Raw genomic sequence first — 19625 nt, 5'->3', positions numbered from 1 at the left:
CTGGCAATTATAAAAAAAAATGACCCTTGTAGTGGGGATCCCTGGACTGCAAGGGTTACATGCTTATTTATTCTAGGGGTGCAGCAGGGGTAAAGTGTAATATTTACCTTATTTCTGGCTCCAGTCATTCGGGCAACTGGTCCAGCACTGCCGCCTCTCTAATGCGCATGCTCGCCTTCTCCATTTACAATGTAGGGCCAATAGCATTGTAGGTGTTGATGTAAAGGGACCCCCTACAGTAAACACAAAGAAAGCCACTCCAGGTGAGTAATCAACAGTTCTTCCACTGCACTTCCTGGCTAAGGTGCTAGCACAGCCCATACACAGTGAAGAAAGACAAATTAAATTTGTTGCATCTCTTCAACCTTTATTAGCACCTTCTTATAAAATGATCACGGACAGTGTGGGGTCAAGTCAAAGTTAACGTGTTTCGCGCTACAGTAGGACCCCCTACATCCTAGAACTTTGGGCAGAACAGCGCTGGAACCTGCCGGGCTGAGCAATAGGATATGTAAGACACCTTATTCCTGCATCGCTAGACTAAATATTCATCGAATCCTTTCGGTGCGGCGGGCCCCACTGAATTGGTAGATTTTGTCTAGTTCCTGGAATTTAGCTTTAAAAAAAAAACAACCCTAGGAGTTTGTTTTATTGCCTATAGGTTGAACTACTGCAAAGAAACCACAGTGGGCAGAGTTGAGAATTTCAGGCCTGCAGAATCATACGATAAAGAATTTGTTTTCTTAGAACACTAGGTTACCAACCAACCGCTATTTTTTAAGGCCAAGCTGCTTCTTAAACTTAGGGATTGCCAAAGTAAAAAGTGAAAGCCTTGGGCTCTGTCCGTTGTATTTATTTCCCTGCTAAAATACTGAATTTTGCAGGAGTATACTTTAGGTTTTGCCTTTGGCAGCTTGTAGGTTAAGCACCATGCAGACACCATCCAGGCAAACCGTATGTACGTTAGAGAAAATAATGCAGCTGCTGGTAATTAATCATTAGAAAGAAAGTCATTGTTTGGCTTAGGTGTGTGATGTTCTAGTTCCAGCCAGTAATGAATTATGGTGCTGTATCTCGGCCGTATGACAGGTCACCACTACCTAATCGCTACCATACAGTACTTATGCAATCAATACGAACCCAGCTAATAAAAACCTGTGACTATCAATATAAGCGTTATGGCTTTATGATAACTGGCAGTTGTCACTGACAAAAGATGCAGCAGCCATTTTGCACAGACAATACTAGGTTGGGAGTCATTGTTCTTACATAACAATAGATACTATGTCACATCATTCTGTCACTGGAAGCATAAATCATACAGGAGCAAAAAAAACCTCTCCTTGCTTGAAATTGACTCATGGCTTTTCCCTCCGTTCATAAAGGGGGGTTATCCCAGTGACATAGATACATACACTTTGGTTCCTGAACTTCTCAAATGAGAAGATAAAACAACAAAGGAGCACATTTAGAAGTGGTGTAATCCTCCAATTTGATCATAAAACAATAAGCCATTTCTAATTTTGGTAAGATTTGCTCCTATGGCCCTCAAGATCTCAAAAAAATTGAAACAGAATTTTTTTAAGCAATTATTGGATCAATAAATCATAGCTACCAACTCCCCTACGAAAAAAAGCCCCATAACCCATAGCAACTGGCCTGAATATATTTTGAGGCAGGCAAACAAGAACCAGATGGACTCAGATTGGTTGCTCTGAATTCACTGGACTTCGCACTTGGTGCTTCGCCCTAAACTCTGTTTGTAGATGACCTGACCACATATGTGCTTGCAGTTGTTGATACTAAAACAGTATTGCCACTGTGTAGGATATTATTTACAGACAGAGTTACTGCAGCTGAAACTATATCCTAAATTTTAATAGGTGAGGTTCTACGTATATCCCGATTCTCTCTAGTTTGAGAAGATGACCCTATAAAAGTCTTGGCAAGCACTGAAGAGGATTGCAGCCAGGGGACATAAAACCAAGGTGCGTAGCTCCTTCTGAGGTAAGTAAGCAGCTGAGAAGGTATAGGATAGAATAATTCAGGAGGGATAGAAAGGTTTGGTTAGCATAGTTTTATTGAATGAACCCTTACCCTCTATCTAAAGCAGGGGTATCCAACCTGTGGCCCAGGACGGTGATGAATGCAGCCCAAAACAAAATCAGAAACGTACTTAAAAATGTAGACTTTTTTTTTTCTCGTAAAAATGCCTCTACACTTAGTAAACACATGCGGCCGAACAAAAAATTTACAGTGTCTCTTTTCTGGACTTGTATAAGTATTATCTTCTCAAAGAAAAATATCGCACTCTTCACAATCACACCTTATTTATGTCATCAGTTGCATAGGCAGCACCTACAGTGTATTTGTGAGCAACTATTTTCAAGGATTAAGCACACGAAGGGCAAAATTGCAACCAAAACATTGGATGAGCACCTTGAGAATTATTCAACCAGATATGGATATGTTAGTTCATCCAAAATATTGCACTTGTTTTATGCCCTCTTTTACTTTTATAATATAAAATATTACAAAAATATTAAGTTTTATTATGGGTATTATTATTATTTAGTATGGGTACATTATCTAAATCAATGAACATTAACTTGTGATCTGCCCAACTTTTTCTGTCCTTATTGTTATTTTATTTTATGTGTGGCCCAAGAGAACTCCTATTCTTCCAATGTGGCCCAGGAAAGTCAAAAGGTTGGACTCTGCCTGATCTAAATCATATCTTCATATTTATAACAAGCTCAATGTAGTGAAGAAAGAAGGTATGTAGGGTAGACTATACTTGGTTCTTTCCATGAAGAACATTTGTGTATTTTGCATCATGAATTTAGATGGCGTCGATACAAGTTTTTTTACTATATATAGTAGAGAGGAGTGAAAGTAGGCTGATAGTAGTGGTTTGTAAAAAATGTCCAATCCCATTGATGACTTCAACTTGTTTACAACAGATGAATAGTCACCTATAATGTTTTCTGCAGTCTGTTGATGCCACAGAGAATTTGTCAGGTGGACATCTGATCCACCTTGAATTGGCCAGATCAGGCAATGACTATCTCACATACAGTATGAGGGTACCTTAATGTGAATCTATACTTTGCTCAGACTTGGCAAAGTAACTGGCACATTTCAAATTCACTCTATAAGTTGCCCAGCTTTAATGTACCCCTCTGCCCACATTAGACACCAAAGTTGCTTGGGCAGGTACCATGAATGTTGATACTCACAGAAGACTAAACAGGACCCTTGTTAAGCCCTGAATTGAAGGAGGCAGATATGTCTCTGGGCCCCACATACAAGAGGTACCAAGTTTTTCGGGGCATGGAGCCCACAGGAGCTGTGGTGGAGCTGTGATGGACCAATGGAAAATAAGAGCAAGCACATAACAGTACAGGGAGAGGCTCTCCTGTACCACATTGCTTATTGTCTATTACCACTACAATGCTAGAAACTAGAGTGAGGGAGAGCTAGGTGTGACAGGCTCATCCATGTTTCAGGATCTCAGAACATCATTGTAAAACATAACCTTTACACAATCTAACCTCCTTACATCTGCCATATACAAAAAGGGTGGGACTTACGTACAAAACGTTGATTAATTGGCACAGTAGACTAAATTCCATGGTTAGTAGTATTTTCCATCCAAAACAGCCAAATTTAACCATTTGAAAAAGGGCTTTCTTCAAAACAGTGGCTTTTTTTAGGTAATTCCAAAAAGATACCATGGGTCTGCTTAGCAATGGATATGCTTAATTTAGAATAAGGAACTCCAGTGGTGGGATCTCACTCCAGTTCTTTACAGCAGCAACCATACTAACCATAAATACAGTATCAGTTTGGGGAGGACATGGCCTTTGAGGTAAACATACAAAAAGAACAATAAAAAAATGAAGAAAAACTTTCATAGCTTATCATTGTGTATTTCCTTGAATTGTGATTGCTGTATGCAGTATCTGTCTCATTTCCCTAAACATTACACATCTCAGTTTCTTCAATGTCATTTTATTAATGAAGAAGCAAAAGGTGAACAAGATGCGTGAGTCCCTAACATGCTCTCAGGAAATCCACATGGTGATCCCCCTCTCCAAAAATACCAGTCGCATTTCCTCTTTTCTTCTGAACGGAGCCTGTCACCAGAGACGAAAGCTGACCTTCATTAATGAAGCACACCCCATGTATCATGGAAGTGCCATATTAAATTATTAAAATGGAAAGTGATGAACACGAAGTATAGGGAAAGGCAATCATTTTAACAGCGGTGTTAGTAACAACTGTTAGTCTAAATTCCCAGGGCTGTCACAGTCTGTGGCTACCATTTGTCACACCTGCTTATGTCTTCATAAAGCCGTGTGCTCTGGGAAAATCTCATGGGGAAACAATTTCACAGTGACCTCCAAGCAAGAGCAGGTAGTATGAGTGTACCACTTGTCAGTGGATGATACTTTGTGACATAACACAACTTTATAATGCTGCAAAAAAATGGTCTACAGTTGTGAGTTTGAGAAAGAGTCACTTTTCCCATTTTTGTTTTAAAAATGTCCACATGGTTCCATATAGCCTGAAGCTGGTCATATACTTTACTATCTAATTGTACAGTCCCTGTGCAACCTTCATTAGATTTACCATCAATCAGTTTCCAATCAGACAGATCCTCATACTCATACTACATACATACATATTTTTAGATAATAAAACAGTCAGACTGTCAACTTAAAGTGGTTGTAAACCCTCACATATACCCAGTGGTGTATTTAGGTTTTGTGCTGCCCTAGGCCCGACTAAATGTGTGCACCCCCTAATTTAAATGTGACCCACCCCTTTCTGTCAAGGCCACACCCCTTCCTGTTTAAGACCCACACTGTCATCTGTAAACCACACTTCTTCGGTGCCTCATATCAGTGCTGCCTCATTATTGCAGTCTTATTAGTGTAGCCTCATCAGTGGCCATCAGTGCAGCTTATCAGTGGCCATCGGTGTTGCTTCATCAGTGGCCATCAGTGCAGCCCTATCAGCGCAGCTGAAGAGTGCCACCTCATTAGTGGGTATCAGTGCAGCCTTATCGATGCTCGGTAGTTCTGCCTCATCAGTGTCCATCAGTGCAGCCTATCAGTGCCCATCAGTACAGTCCCATCAGTGCACCGCCACCTTATCAGTGCCCAGCTCAACAGTGCAGCTTATCAGTGCAGCCTCATCAGTGGCCATCAGTGCAGCCTCATCAGTGGCCATCGGTGCAGCCTCATCAGTGCCCATCAGTACAGCCTCATCAGGGGCCACCAGTGCAGCCTCCTCAGGGGCCACTAGTGCAGCCTCATCAGGGGCCACCAGTGCAGCCTCCTCAGGGGCCACCAGTGCAGGCTCCTCAGGGGCCACCAGTGCAGCCTCATCAGGGGCCACCAGTGCAGCTTTTGCAGGGGCCACCAGTGCAGCCTCATCAGGGGTCACCAGTGCAGCCTGTCAGTGCCCATCAGTGCGGCCTCATCAGGGGCCACCAGCAGAGGAGGGTAGGCAGGGCCTTAGGCAGAGCCAGTCAAATTGCGTGCAGCTGGTCTGGCCAACCGCTCAGCCCCCCCTCGGCCAAGCACACTGGCATAATATTTACAAGTGCCGTGCAATAGCAAACCAGCCACCGACGCTGGTGGCTGAATTTGTGTGGAAGGCGGCCATGGGCACTGGGACTTGGCAAGACAGGTCTGGGGGGCTTTGTTTCGTGCGGGGGGGTGGCTTTTGCCACCCCCCGCAAGGTGTCGCCCTAGGCTTAGAAACAGCACTGCATGTACCCAGTGAAGTGACTGGCCTCAGGTGATACACAGAGATGAAATGAATCCTCGTACATAAGTTGTACCTGTTTATCTGCATTCTTCTTTACAGCCGTGGCCAAAAGTTTGGAGAATGACATAAATATTAATTTTCACAAAGTCTGCTGCTGCAGTGTTTTTAGATCTTTTTCTCATGGTATATGGTATACTGAAGTACCAAAGGTTTTCATTAATAATTACATTAAGTTTTTGCAAAGAGTCAATATTTGCAGCATTGACCCTTCTTTTTCAAGACCTCGGCAATTTACCTCGGCAAGCTGTCAATTAACTTCTGGGCCACATCATGGCAGCCCATTCTTCCATAATCAATGCTTGGAATTTTTCAGAATTTGTGGGTTTTTTTTTTTTGTTCACCCACCTCTTGAGGATTTACTACAAGTTCTGAATGGGATTAAGGTCTGGGGAGTTTACTGGCCATGGACCCAAAATTTCGATATTTTGTTCCCCAAGCCATTTAGTTATCACTTTTGCTCTATGGCAAGGTGCTCCATCATGCTGGAAAAGGTATTGTTCGTCACCAAACTGTTCTTGGATGGTTGGGAGAAGTTGCACTCCCAGGATTTTTTTGTACCATTCTTTATTCACCATTTTTGTAGCTTTCTTAGGCAAATCTGTGAGTGAGCCTACTCCCTTGGCTAAGAAGTAACTCTCACACCTGAATGGTCTCAGGATACTTTATTGTTGGCATGACACAGGTCTGATGGTAACGCTCAACTTTTCTTCTCCGCACAAGGTTTTTTCCGGATGTCCCAAACAATCAGAAAGAGGATTTATCAGATAAAATTACTTTACCCCGGGCCTCAGCAGTCCAATTTTGCAGAACATTTTTTTTACCTTTTGCAGAATATCTTTCTGCCCCTGATGTTTTTCCTGGGGAGAAGTTACTTATTTTCTACCCTTCTGGACCCCAGGCCATCCTCCAAAATTCTTCAACTCACTGTGCGTGCAGCTGCACTCACACCTGCCTGCTGCCATTCCTGAGCAAGATCTGCACTGGTGATGCCCCGATCACACAGCTGAATCAACCGTAGGAGACTGTCCTGGCGCTTGCTGGACTTTCTTGCGCGCCCTGAAGCCTTCTTCACAAATGCAGTGGAAATGTTTCATGCAGGATTGGGAGGAGCTGGATAATAGTTGAGGGGAGGAACGAGGAGGCATCAGTTGCAGGTGGAAAATCGGTGGTGGAATATCAGTCTAGCCAGGTGCTGCGTTTCTGCCTGTGGAGAGAGAAAAATGACTGAGCTGGAAGAGCTTTTATGCCAGCTCAGGGCTGCAGCAGATATCCATGGCCCTGACTGGGTCCAGCAACAAGTCTCCTCATCGCTGCAAGGGGTGAGACAGGACCCCCCTCAGCCGAGGCCTGCCTCTACTCATGCTTGGAGGTCTAGGCCTCCGGAGCGTCTCAGCCCCGAGGTCTCAGCGCCGGCTTGGGAGCCCCAGTTGGGACCCTTCAGGGCCCCCGGCTAAGCATTCCTCAGCTTCCGCCAAGGGGGTGCCTGGGAGGAATCCCCGTCCACGGAGGAGACCGCAGGAACGATGACACTCACCTCACGCTTGCTACGGTCCCCTCCCTGGTCGTCCAGGCTCAGGTACATGCGGCTGGCACTGCTGGTGATGCTCCGGTCGGAGTGCCAGCCCAGCGAGGGAGAGCCTCTCTAGCGGGTGCTGGCATGCCCCCAGGTGCAGCCGGCGGCCACCATCAGAGGGTGGACAGCGCGCCTCATGGAGCAGGCTCTGTGGTCTTTGGGAGGCCCTGCCTCCAGGTCCAGGCCAGGGCCTGGGAGGGCTGGCCAGAGCGGTGCTTGTGCAGCGACTGGGGACAGCGGCACTGGCCAATGACGTCAGAGAGAGAAGCCGGAGCAGTGGAGGCCTGAGCCCTCAAGGAGAGTCCAGCGCACCACAGCAAACGTCACCAGCTGTGCCCAGGAGGAGGTCATCAGCAGGTCAGTGGCGGAGGTCCCACGGGCAAGCTGCAGTCCTTTCTGAGGGCGCTAACAGCAGTTCAGAGAAAGGGGAGTGAGCAGTGGATTCCCTGGAGGCAGCAGGGGTGTCGGGATTGGCGGCTGAAGGGGTGTCCCACCCAGTGCAGCCTAGTAAGTCACTGTCTGTTCCCTCTGTGTCTTTTCAAACTGCCTCTTCATCTTTGGTGCCAATTGTGGGTTTGGGGGGAGTGATCAAGGTTCCACGGACAAGGTGGGGGTGCCCTGGTCCGGGGGGGAGATGGGGGTCTTTGGGACTTTTTTCAGGAGTTGTTGCGCCGCTTAGAAGATGGAGTAGGGAGGGACTCTGCCCCGGTTAGGCCATGGGCCCTCCCCCTCAGGTTAGGGAGTCTCCTGCTACGGTTAGTCCTGTCCCTCAGAAGGAGCTATCATCGGTGGTCACAGGCAGGCAGATGGAGAAGGAAGCCGCAGGAGTAGTCATCGGGGCGGAACGCAAGGATAAGGATGCTAAACTGGTGCGCTTGGCGGATGCAGCGAGGTATATGTGTGCTTCGAGGGACTGCTGGGGGTGCACCCCAAGCTGGAGGTGCAGAGAAAAGATTTGAAAGGATGAGTTTGTGGAAATATTTTCCCTGCTCCCGCTTGAAAAATTCAACTTAGACCGGGTCAAACCAGAGGAGAGCAAAAAAGAAGATGAAAAGAGGAGGTATCGGCTTATTCCAGGTACGTTTGCTAATTGGTTGCAAGCTTTCGCGATATTTGCCAGTGTGATAGGGGAAAAAGCCCCGGAGAAAAGCCTCTGAGAAGCTTTTCGCAATATTTGCCAGTGTGATAGGGGGAAAAGCCCCGGAGAACTGTTCGGCCTTGTTTTGCTACTTAGAGGCTATTAGTGGGCTCACAGGGTGTATGGTGGCCTGGTGTGGCTCTGATATGACCAACAATTTAGTCAGCGAAAGGCCATTTGCCCCTCCATTCGGTGGGCCCACAAGGATATCAGCCTCTGGATGAAGTGGATGACTTCTTCCAGGGCTACGGGTCAGTTTTTTCCAGGAAGGGTCAGCGGTGCTTCCTCCTCTGGATCGCCGGCCCCTAGAAGGAAGGGGTTTTGCTGGCAGTTTAATGAGGGGACATGTCGGTTTGGAAGCTTGTGTCGCTACAAACACGAGTGCTCAGGAGTGCCCATCCTCTACTCCACTGTTTTAAACAGGGAAAGGGTTGTGCCGGTGATGCCGGTGGAAAAAGGGACGACGCCAGTGAGGCTGGAAAAAATGCTCCCTTTCCTAAGTAGATATCCTGATAGAGCTGTGGCTGGGCTTTTGGAGGCAGAGTTTAAGGAAGGGTTTCTCATCCAGAGTGCAGTGCGAGAGGCCCCTCCCATCTCCGGGAATTTACGCTCTGCACTTTTATATCAGGAGGTGGTGTCGGCCAAGCTGTTTAAAGAAGTTGCTTTAGGTCGCATTGCGGGCCAGTTTCCTGTCCCGCCTTTACCGGGGCTGGTGGTATCCCCATTGGGTGTGGTTCCAGGAAGGAACCAGGGCAGTTTAGGAAGATTCACCAACTTTCTTACCCCAAGGATGGCTCTGTGAATGATGATATTGAGCAACAGGTCTGTACGGTTACCTAAACATCGTTCAATGACGCCGTCTCTTGGGTTTGGAAGTATGGAAAGGAATCATTCATGGCCAAATCCGATATTGAATCGGTGTTCCAGCTGCTGCCGGTGCATCCTCAAAGTTTACGTTATTTAGGGTGCTGTTGGCAAGGGTCTTATTTTGTAGATCGCTGCCTACCAATGGGTTGTTCCATCTCGTGTGCCTTATTTGAGGCCTTTACTTCGTTTCTGGAATGGGCAGTTAGGGAGGTAGCGGGGGTGAACTCAGTCATCCATTATCTGGATGATTTCCTGTGCACTGGGCCGCCGGAGTACCGGTGTTGCGGGATATTGCTAGCGATGTTACAACATCTGGCCGAGGTGTTTGGCATTGGCGGCTGCCAAGACTGAAGGCCCGGCTACAGAACTGGTGTATCTTGGAATTACCATTGATTCTGTGGCCATGGAATGTAGACTGACAAATTGGTAGCACTCCGCCAAGAAGTGAGTCAAGCCTGTTAGATGGCAGAAGATTAGATTGAAGGAATTGCAATCTTTATTAGGCAAGCTGAATTTTGCCTGCTGAATTATTCCCATGGGATGGATCTTCTGTAGGCAACTATCACATCAGAGAAACAGAGAAAAAGAAAAAGCCTTTCCTGCAGAACCAAACACCAATTGTGGTTATCTCAAGAAATCCTCGGTAATTAACACCTGCTCAGGTGCTGCTGCTGTAGCTAAAGAAACTAGGCTAGCATATAAAAAGAACCCAGTATTGCTACCGGGATTCTGACAGATGGCTATTCACAGGAAACCTGTACAGTTTGGTGAATTTATATGGCCAGGCCATAATATCAACCCTATTTTTATGCAATATAGCTGGCATTTTTCCTGTGAATAAAGGCTTTAGGCTGACGTCCGGACTGTCTGTGTGTGTGGGAGGTGGATTTCTGTCCAAATGTCTTTTTAGTGCTGTGTACGTGTTGTTTTTTGTTTTTCTGTGTCTGTATACACTTAGCTCTTCCCGGGTCATCCCTCCTATGGATGGGACCCGGGGAGTATAATATATGGAGTTGTCTTGCACTTTTACTATCAATATCATGTAACGAATTGTATCGATATTAGTATTATTAATAAACTTTGTACTCTTTTTGGAACCAAGCAGTTTAGACTTTCTGCTGCAAAAGTAGCCATCTGTCAGAATCCCGGTAGCAATACTGGGTTCTCTTTATATGCTAACTATCACATCAGGCATCAGGGTACCTAGTCACTATGTGCGGCTGTCCAGGACAGTACAGGCTGATCTGCTGATTTAGAACATGTTTCTGGAATCTTTTAATGGCCATTTGCTGTGGCAGTCGGGACCGGTTAGCAATACAGACCTGGTCCTTTTCACGGACGCAGCGGGGTTGGTAGGTTATGGTGCATATTTTCAGGGACGATGGAGTGCGAAGTAGTAACCTGCGGCTTGCCAGGAGGCTGGGTTTCTGTAGAACTTGGTTATGCTGGAGCTTTTTCCCATAGTTCTGTCAGTGGAGCTTTGGGGTGAGGCCTTTAGGAACAAGAAAGTGTGTTTCAATTGTGATAACCTGGGGGTGGTGTCAGCGATTAACAGCATATCGGCCTCTTCGCCTCTAGTAATTAGGCTGTTGCGTTATTTAGTGTTAAGTTGTTTGCGGATTAATATTTTTATTTATGCTGTGCATATCCCAGGGTCTACCAACAAATGAGCGGATGCTCTGTCTCGTTTCCAGTGGGACGTTTTCCGTGCTCTAGGGCCAGAGACAGAACAGGTGGGGGTGCCTTGTCCTTTGCAGTTGTGGAACGTTGCTATGGAATCGCTGCTGGACTGATTCACTTAGCGCTGGAACATGGGCGGCCTATTCCAAGGTTTGGCAGGAATGGTTCTCTTACTGAAAGAGGTAGGTGGGGTATCTGATGGGGCGGATATGTCATCCTTGGTGTTATTCTTTGTCTGCAGCAACCTTACGAAGGATGTCTCGGGGTCCGGGATAGGCAGAAAAATTGGCAGCTCTGGCATTTCTCTTTAAGCTGTCAGGGTATGCGGATTTCCCCAAGTCCTTTGTGATTCGTCAGGCGCTTAAGAGTTACCGTAGGGGTAGTCACAGCAGGAATTACAAGCACCCGGTTTCCTTTTCAGTGCTGGGTTCGGTACTGGTGAACATAGAAGGGGTCTGTTCCTCATGCTTTGAGACGGTTCTGTTTAGAGCAGCCTTTCTGTTGGCCTTCTTTGGGGCTTTTCAGATCAGTGAACTGCTCAGTCCTTCCAAGAAAGTGCTAGGGGGCCTCATGTTGGGGGACGTGCAGTGTTCTGATTCATCAGTCAAGATTTGGATCAGGCGATCCAAGACGGAAAGTTGGGGAGAGGGGTACAAGCAGAACTGTTCAAGGGCAACGCCATCCACGATCGTTCGTCGTTCGTTATTCATCCACATGGAAGGCCCATTTCTTTCCAAGTTCCAATTCACGGCGGTTTTCCGAAAATGTTTATAGGCAGGGGGATTGGTTCCTGGGGATTACGCTGTGCATTCTTTTCGCATAGAAGCAGCCACCGAGGCGGCTCGGTGTGGCCTTCCTAAGGAAGTCATAAAGCGTATTGGCAGATGGGAGTCCTGGGAATATCGTATTTATGTTAGGCCCCACATGCTGTAAAAAATGTTCTCGTAAAAAATATGTGTGTTGTGTCTTTTCTGGTCTTTCTGTTTTTGTGTTTACATTCTGGGGGGCAAAGAGGGCTGAGGTTAGACTCGGAGCAGGCAGTTGGGTGTTGCCAGAGAGGGGGGGCATGTCTCATCGTCCCATGAGACAGGTCATCAAGGATATACAGTGGGATTTCCTTCGATTACGGTCCTCTTTTCCTGACTTGATTGTGGTGTGATCAGACATTGTTGCCCGCACGTCCTGGAGAGGGGCTCGGTCAATTGAGAAACTTAACAGGGTCCGTATAAAGATCAATAAAGAGGTGGGCAGGTTTATTGCTCGTAATGGTGGGGTGGTGGTCCTGAGTTTGGAGTTGGAGATTGACACATGGAGGTACCTTAAAGGGGATGGCGTACATCTCAATGCAGTTGGGATAGACCTATGGGCTTTGGGCTTGCAGGATGGTATCCAGAGGGCTGTTCTGGTGTGGTGGCGGGCACAAGTGTAAGGTGTCACACATGCCGCTGTGGCGGTTCGGGTCCTTGACGAGGGATACAAAATGAGGTATTTGATAAAATGGTGGGACCCATCTCAGGTGTGGAGTCCACCCGGTTTGTCTAGTTCAGTCTAGACTACCGGGTAGTAAGGTGGTAGGGGTTTGTGGTCAGTTTGTGAGTCCTTGAGGTGGTGTTTTGCGGCTGGGGACAGAATTGAACCTAGATGTACCACAGATTCCAAAGTTTGGAAGATGGTGTCGTCAAGGATCTGCAATCATTTATTCGTATTAGAGCTGGAGCATTTAAGAAGGTTTATGTTTAAATATGGTTTTGAGTTAATATCCAATACAATACAGTGTCAGTGTCCTTATTTAGGGAATAAGGAGGGGGGGGGTTCAGGTGCAATTTTGAGTTGGGGCAGTAAGTTATCTGAAATACCCTAGTCTTGGCAAAACACAAGTGCTACTACTTTGTGGAGGGGTATGGCTTCATACGCACTCTGACATAAAATGCAACATCTTCATACAAACAGAATTCCACTAAAAGCATGGTGATAAATTAGGTAAATTCTTAGCCAGGGGGCCTTAAAGTGTATTTCCATGTTTGCAGGCAGCCAAATTGAGATAACACCTTTGTTATATCTGTTACATCTTCCTATTTATTCAGCATACCAAAAATATATGAATAACTACCCTTCTGGGATATTAGGTCACCTCAGGGGAGACATTTCTCCTCTAATGGCTCACTACTCCCACCACATCAATTACACATACCAGAAATCCAAATGTGGCCTTACTTACAAATCATAAATGATATACTCAACTATTTGTACAAAAGGAAACCCCAATTGCTAAAGACCATGACACCCTTTGAATAAATCTGCATGGAAGGCAAACCAGTAAGGCATACATCTTCATTTTATACAAACAATTGCTCGCCCCTTGGGAAATTGCAAACCCTGCTTTCTCCGACTCTGGAAGGAGAGCCCAGGATGCACATTCACCGGCCAACAATACAACTCTTCTTGCAAACAAACTCACGGATGTTCCATTAGCAAGAAACATCATACAAACTTACTTATTCTTCGGCCATGGCACTCTACTGGAGATGCTCCAAAGAGAGTGTAGCGACTTTGCATATCTGGTGGAAATGTGACCTTATTAAACCCTTTTGGAGCTCACTTGCAGAACTAAAGCCGCGAACACACGAGCGGAATGTCCGACAGAAAAAAGTCAGACGGAAGCTTTTCATCATCTATTCTGATCGTGTGTGTGCCTTATCTGACTTTTTTTTTTCGAAAATTCTGACGGACCTAGAAATAGAACATGTTCTAAATATTTCCGACGGAACCAATTCCGAACAGGAAAATCGGTTGTTTTATGCTGTTCCGACGGACCAAAAACGACGCATGCTCTGAAGCAAGTACGAGACGGAAGCTATTGGCTACTGGCTATTGATCTAGTCCCATCGTACGTGCTGTACGTCACCGCATTCTGCATGGTCGGACTTTGGTCGGACTTTGGTTTGACCGTGTGTAGGCAAGACCGCTTGAATGGAATTCTGTCGGAGTTCCGTCGGAGAAACCTTCGGAGTTTATTCCGACGGCAAAACCGGTCGTGTGTACACGGCATTATAGTTAGCAATAACTCTGCCTCTTACACATAACCCGACCCTACCCAAATTCTTCCTCCCTTCTTCATTCCTCTCCATTTTTTTCCTTTATCTCCAACCCTACTCCCTACTTTTACCACTTTCCCTACCTAATCCCTATTCTACATAACCTTCACCTACTACCCCAGAGGGAACTTTTATTCTCCCCACTATTACGAACATTTACGCAATACAAGATAGTACTTTTTTTGCACTCTGGATGCAGCCAGTTACGTCACCGGAACATGCGCTCTGAAGGTCAAGCATACCTTGCCAGAACTTCATAGTTCCCTGCTGGAACCGAGTGACGCCATTGCGGCTCCGGCCAATCACATAGCCAAAGCGTGCAAACCTGGAAGAATGACAAGGAAAAGATGTCAGCCCATCCACGGTTTTACAACCACTTTACAGCAACATTTTTTTTTTTTTTTTTTTCATTTTGGAAAGGTGATCATCGTAAGTATCCCTGTCAGTGTGAAATAGTTTGCCTCAACCCTTTAATTGCTACATCTGCAGGACAGCTTGTTCTGTTGAAAAACAGCAAGATTACTAGCAGGATCACCAGGAAAAGAAAAGGAAGAAAGCCTAAAAAAGAAAATCAGTGCAACTATCTATAAAAGAAAACACAGTTTTGTATTTTTTTTATTTTTTATTTGGCTTATCTTATATATTTGTTACCTTCTTTTTCTTAAAAAAAAAAATACTAGAAAAAAATACTGCTACTTTCTGGCTGGAGTTAACAGTGGGATTTTGTGTGATTCTTCCAGATCATAGAGAGTTTTAAATTATGTCGGCATTCAAAAAAAAAAAGAGATGTGATAATAATATTAGCTATTTTTGTTATTATTACAATTCACTAAAATATACTCTGAATAATAGAAACAATAAGCAGAATAAGGATGAAAAAAAACAAAAAAAACAAAAAAAAAAAGGCTATAAAAGGTATGGCTATGCTTATAAGAACATAGATAAAATGATTTGCTTCTCTTGCTGTTTCATTGTCCAAGAAGCCCGTGCTGTATTAGTTAACAGACTGAATATTTCCAGTAATAATTTTTTGTACCTAGTTATTTCCTTTTTATTCTCTTTCTAACACCTCTGCTTCCTTCCTCATTTGGACGGCTTCACACTCCAAAATTTATGACTTTGCCTATAAAGCTCACGCTTGTTTCACGTGTTTAGCAAATCCTGATTGAGCCGGGAGGATAATAAGTCACAGAGTACATTAGATTGTATCAAAGTCCTGCTGAATATTTACATTGCTACGCAGAGGACTGTGGATGGTGTTCACTCAGCCCAGCTGGCAGTCATATAATTACATGGATGTTATATCTACTCCTAATGCCCTGCGCAAATCTATTTCCGAGTGCAGGAATAAATACACAAAGATTAAATATTATTTTTGTTTCCTGTACGTAAAAATTGTTTTATTGCATCTACCATGGACCCTGCACGTTTACGCTCTTCTGCTGCAAGGTTTGGTTTCTGAACTGCTTAAAAATGGAAACAGCTACAAACACAGGTAATATACATATACAGAAGATGTTTTATCAAAAGGATTTGTAATTGTGTCCATCCAGTTTAGCGATTCACAGAGCTCTGCTGAACAGCACAGTCAGCATCCTTTCCTCTGCTTCTGATAACTGAGTGTGCTCATTGGATAATGAAAGAGCACTCTCACCCTGATGAGGTCATCACACGGTTATCTCCTGGTAGCAAGCTCTCGTTGTTAGACTGACAGCACTGTGCAATTCAGTAAAGTCTGATTGCTTGATAGTGCTGCTCCTTCAGATTCCAGTTTAATTCCTGCTGTGCGGGTTAATGAGGTTAATATAAACACAAATGAAAGTATTTATATTTCCTGTATTGTACAATGCATTTACTGCATGCACATCTTCAGGCCCGGATTTACTCCCTTTGCCGCCCCAAGGCCGGGTCCTTCAATGCCCCCCCCCCCCCCCCCCCCCACACACACACACACACACACACACACACACCACTATTCTGGTCCTTTATCGATGACTGCTACAATAGATCAATTAAAAACATATCTCCACACACGAGAACACTGAAAATAACTGGCTTTAATTGTACAGACTGAAAATACTCTGTAATGCAGAAAATGCCTTTTAAAGATTATAGTAGTAAGAAACTCCCTACAATTTTTTAGTTCTAACTTTTTTTGGCAAACTCATCGATAATATCTTCGTAGGACAAAGTATTTAAAAGTTCTGACTCAATGGCAAGTAAAGCTAAACTGTTCAGTCCTTCTTGACCCAAAGATGATCGTAACTAGTTCTTTATGCAAATACATTTCATTCATTTTTATGCACCACAGCTCAGTTGCAGTGCATAGAAACAGTATGCATTTTGCACCACACTGCTCAGCATGCAGTGGCGCTGTTGCAGTGTGAACAGGACACATAGAAAACAATTGTTTTCTATTGCCCTTGGAGAGACCTGTGTTTTGCTAGTGCAGAAATCACAGACCCCCTTTTACATCAGTGTCTTCAGTCCCCCCCCTTCACATCACATCACAGTCCCCCTTTTGCATCAATGTCCTCAGTACCCCCCTTACATCACATACCCCCTTTTACATCAGTGTCCTTAGCCCCCCCCTTACGTCACATCCCCCCTGCCTCATCACAAACCCCCGTCACAGACCCTCATTACAGACTTCAAAAGGAGTCTAATGGGACCTAGAGGGGGGTCTCTCTAACAGAGGCCCATTCAGTGTCCATTATAGAATCTGTTAGAAAGAGTCCCCACCAGGTCCCATTAGAGACTGAAAAGGAGTATAATGGGACCTGGAGGAGGGCCTCTATCTAACAGAGTGTACAGTGAACACCTTCATTCACTCTGTTCCTCATGGGACCCCCTCCATGTGCCATGACTCTCACCCCTGCCCCAACCTCTCACAAAGTAAAAATAAAATTGGCACTGTGTAGCGCTCCTCTTACCTTAACTATGGGTATTGCAGATGTTGCTGACTCCCGCGTCCTCTGTGGCTGACTCCTGTTGGTGGCTGGTTGGCTCCCGTGTCCTCTGTGGCTGGCTGGCTCCCGCGTCCTCTGTGGCTGACTCCTGTTGGTGGCTGGTTGGCTCCCGTGTCCTCTGTGGCTGGCTGGCTCCCGCGTCCTCTGTGGCTGGCTGGCTCCCGTGTCCTCTGTGGCTGGCTGGCTCCCGCGTCCTCTGTGGCTGGCTGGCTCCCGCGTCCTCTGTGGCTGGCTGGCTCCCGCGTTCTCTGTGGCTGGTTGGCTCCCGCGTCCTCTGTGGCTGGCTGGCTCCCGTGTCCTCTGTGGCTGGCTGGCTCCCGCATCCTCTGTGGCTGGTTGGCTCCCGCGTCCTCTGTGGCTGGCTGGCTCCCGTGTCCTCTGTGGCTGGCTGGCTCCCGCGTCCTCTGTGGCTGGCTCCTGTTGGTGGCTGGCTGGCTCCTGTGTCCTTTGTGGCTGGCTGGCTCCCGTGTCCTCTGTGGCTGGCTGCTGTTGGTGGCTGGCTCCTGTTGGTGGCTGACTCCCACGTCCTCTGTGGCTGGTTCCAGTGGGTGGCTGGTCAGCACCCTGCTGTGCCTGGCTGGCTCCCTGGTGTGGGTGGGTCACCGTGGGTGGCTCCTGTTGTGGCTGGCTGGTTTTCTGCTGTGGGTCAGTGGGTGGGTGGGTGGCTGGCACGGTGCACACTGCTGCGGTAGGCTGGCCTGGATCCCTGCTGTAGGTCAGTGGGTGGCTGGCTGGCTGGCAAGGTGCACACTGCTGCGGCTGACAGAGGGGGGGGGGGCACTGACAGAGGGGTGAGCTCTGACAGAGAGGGGGGGCACTGACAGAGGGGTGAGCTCTGACAGAGAGGGGGGGCACTGACAAAGAGGGGGGGGCACTGACAGAGAGTGGAGGGCACTGACAGAGAGGGGGGCATTGACAAAGAGGGGGGGCACTGACAGAGAGGGGGGGGCACTGACAGAGAGGGGGTGGGCACTGACAGAGAGGGGGTGGGCACTGACAGAGAGGGGGGGCACTGACAGAGAGGGGGGCACTGACAGAGAGGGGGGGCACTGACAGAGAGGGGGTGGGCACTGACAGAGAGGGGGTGGGCACTGACAGAGAGGGGAGGGCACTGACAGAGGGGGGGCACTGACAGAGAGAGGGGGGCATTGACAGAGGGGGGCACTGACAGAGGAGAGGGCACTGACAGAGAGGGGGGCACTGACAGAGAGGGGGGGCACTGACAGAGAGGGGGGGCACTGACCGAGAGGGGGTGGACACTGACCGAGGGGGGATGGGCACTGACAGAGAGGGGAGGGCACTGACAGAGGGGGGGGCACTGACAGAGAGGGGGGCATTGTCAGAGGGGGGGGCACTGACAGAGGGGGGGGCACTGACAGAGAGGGGGGGAATTGACAGGGGGGGGCACTGACAGAGGGGGGGGCACTGACAGAGGGGGGGCACTGACAGAGAGGGGGGGCACTGACAGAGAGAGGGGGGCATTGACAGAGGGGGGGGCACTGACAGAGAGGGGGGGCACTGACAGAGAGAGGGGGGCATTGACAGAGGGGGGGGCACTGACAGAGAGAGGGGGGCATTGACAGAGGGGGGGGCACTGACAGAGAGGGGGGGCACTGACAGAGAGGGGAGGGCACTGACAGAGAGGGGAGGGCACTGACAGGGAAGGGCACTGACAGAGAGGGGGTGGGCACTGAGAGGGGGGGCACTGACAGAGAGGGGGTGGGCACCGACAGAGAGGGGGTGGGCACTGAGAGGGGGGGCACTGATAGAGAGGGGGTGGGCACTGAGAGGGGGGGCACTGACAGAGAGGGGGTGGGCACTGACAGAGAGGGGGTGGGCACTGAGAGGGGGGGCACTGATAGAGAGGGGGTGAGCACTGAGAGGGGGGGCACTGACAGAGAGGGGGTGGGCACTGAGAGGGGGGGCACTGACAGAGAGGAGGGGCTGACAGAAGGGTGGGCTGATAGAGGGGGGTTGACAGAGAGGGACGGGCTGACCGAGAGGGGCGGGGCATAGAGAGAGGGATGGGCTGACCGAGAGGGGCGGGGCATAGAGAGAGGTACGGGCTGATAGAGAGAGGGTACACTGACTGTAGAAGACATACAGTCAGCACGCCAGGCAGAGAGGCGGGATTCCCGCAGCAGATCACCCACAGAGCAGCCCCGCCTCCACAGTGACCAGCTCCCCTGGGCCACTCAAAGGTGCCCATGACGGCCGCCCGCACATGACCCTGTTCGGCCAATCACAGGGTGCTCGTCTGGACTACAGCTCCCAGAATGCCACAGCGTAGTGGCTTTCTGATAACACACCCCGCTGCGGCCGTGCTCCATACTCCGAAAAAAAAAAAAAAAAAAGCCTGTGGGCGGCCGCGGCGCCGCCCCTGTACCACTGCCGCCCCGAGGCCTGGCCTCGGTGGCCTTGTGGGAAATCCGGCCCTGCACATCTTTGATAAGCCGTCTGAA

The 19625-nt window shown here is 47.8% G+C and overlaps 1 protein-coding gene across 1 annotated transcript in view; it reads right to left on the bottom strand.

Moving 5' to 3' along the window:
• The window catches only part of LOC141111750 (uncharacterized), an 82046-nt gene that overhangs the window by 26666 nt on the left and 35755 nt on the right, over positions 1-19625 (bottom strand). The window contains exon 2 of the mRNA XM_073603887.1: positions 17128-17922. Within this exon, the coding sequence (XP_073459988.1) occupies positions 17128-17922 (795 nt within the window). The remainder of the gene's footprint in view (positions 1-17127; positions 17923-19625) is intronic.

This window comes from Aquarana catesbeiana, linkage group LG11 (genome assembly GCF_042186555.1).
Source record: "Aquarana catesbeiana isolate 2022-GZ linkage group LG11, ASM4218655v1, whole genome shotgun sequence".
Classification (NCBI taxonomy): Eukaryota; Metazoa; Chordata; class Amphibia; order Anura; family Ranidae; genus Aquarana; species Aquarana catesbeiana.
The sequence above is the reverse complement of the archived record's forward strand: the minus strand, read 5'-3'. Positions and strand labels throughout refer to the sequence as shown.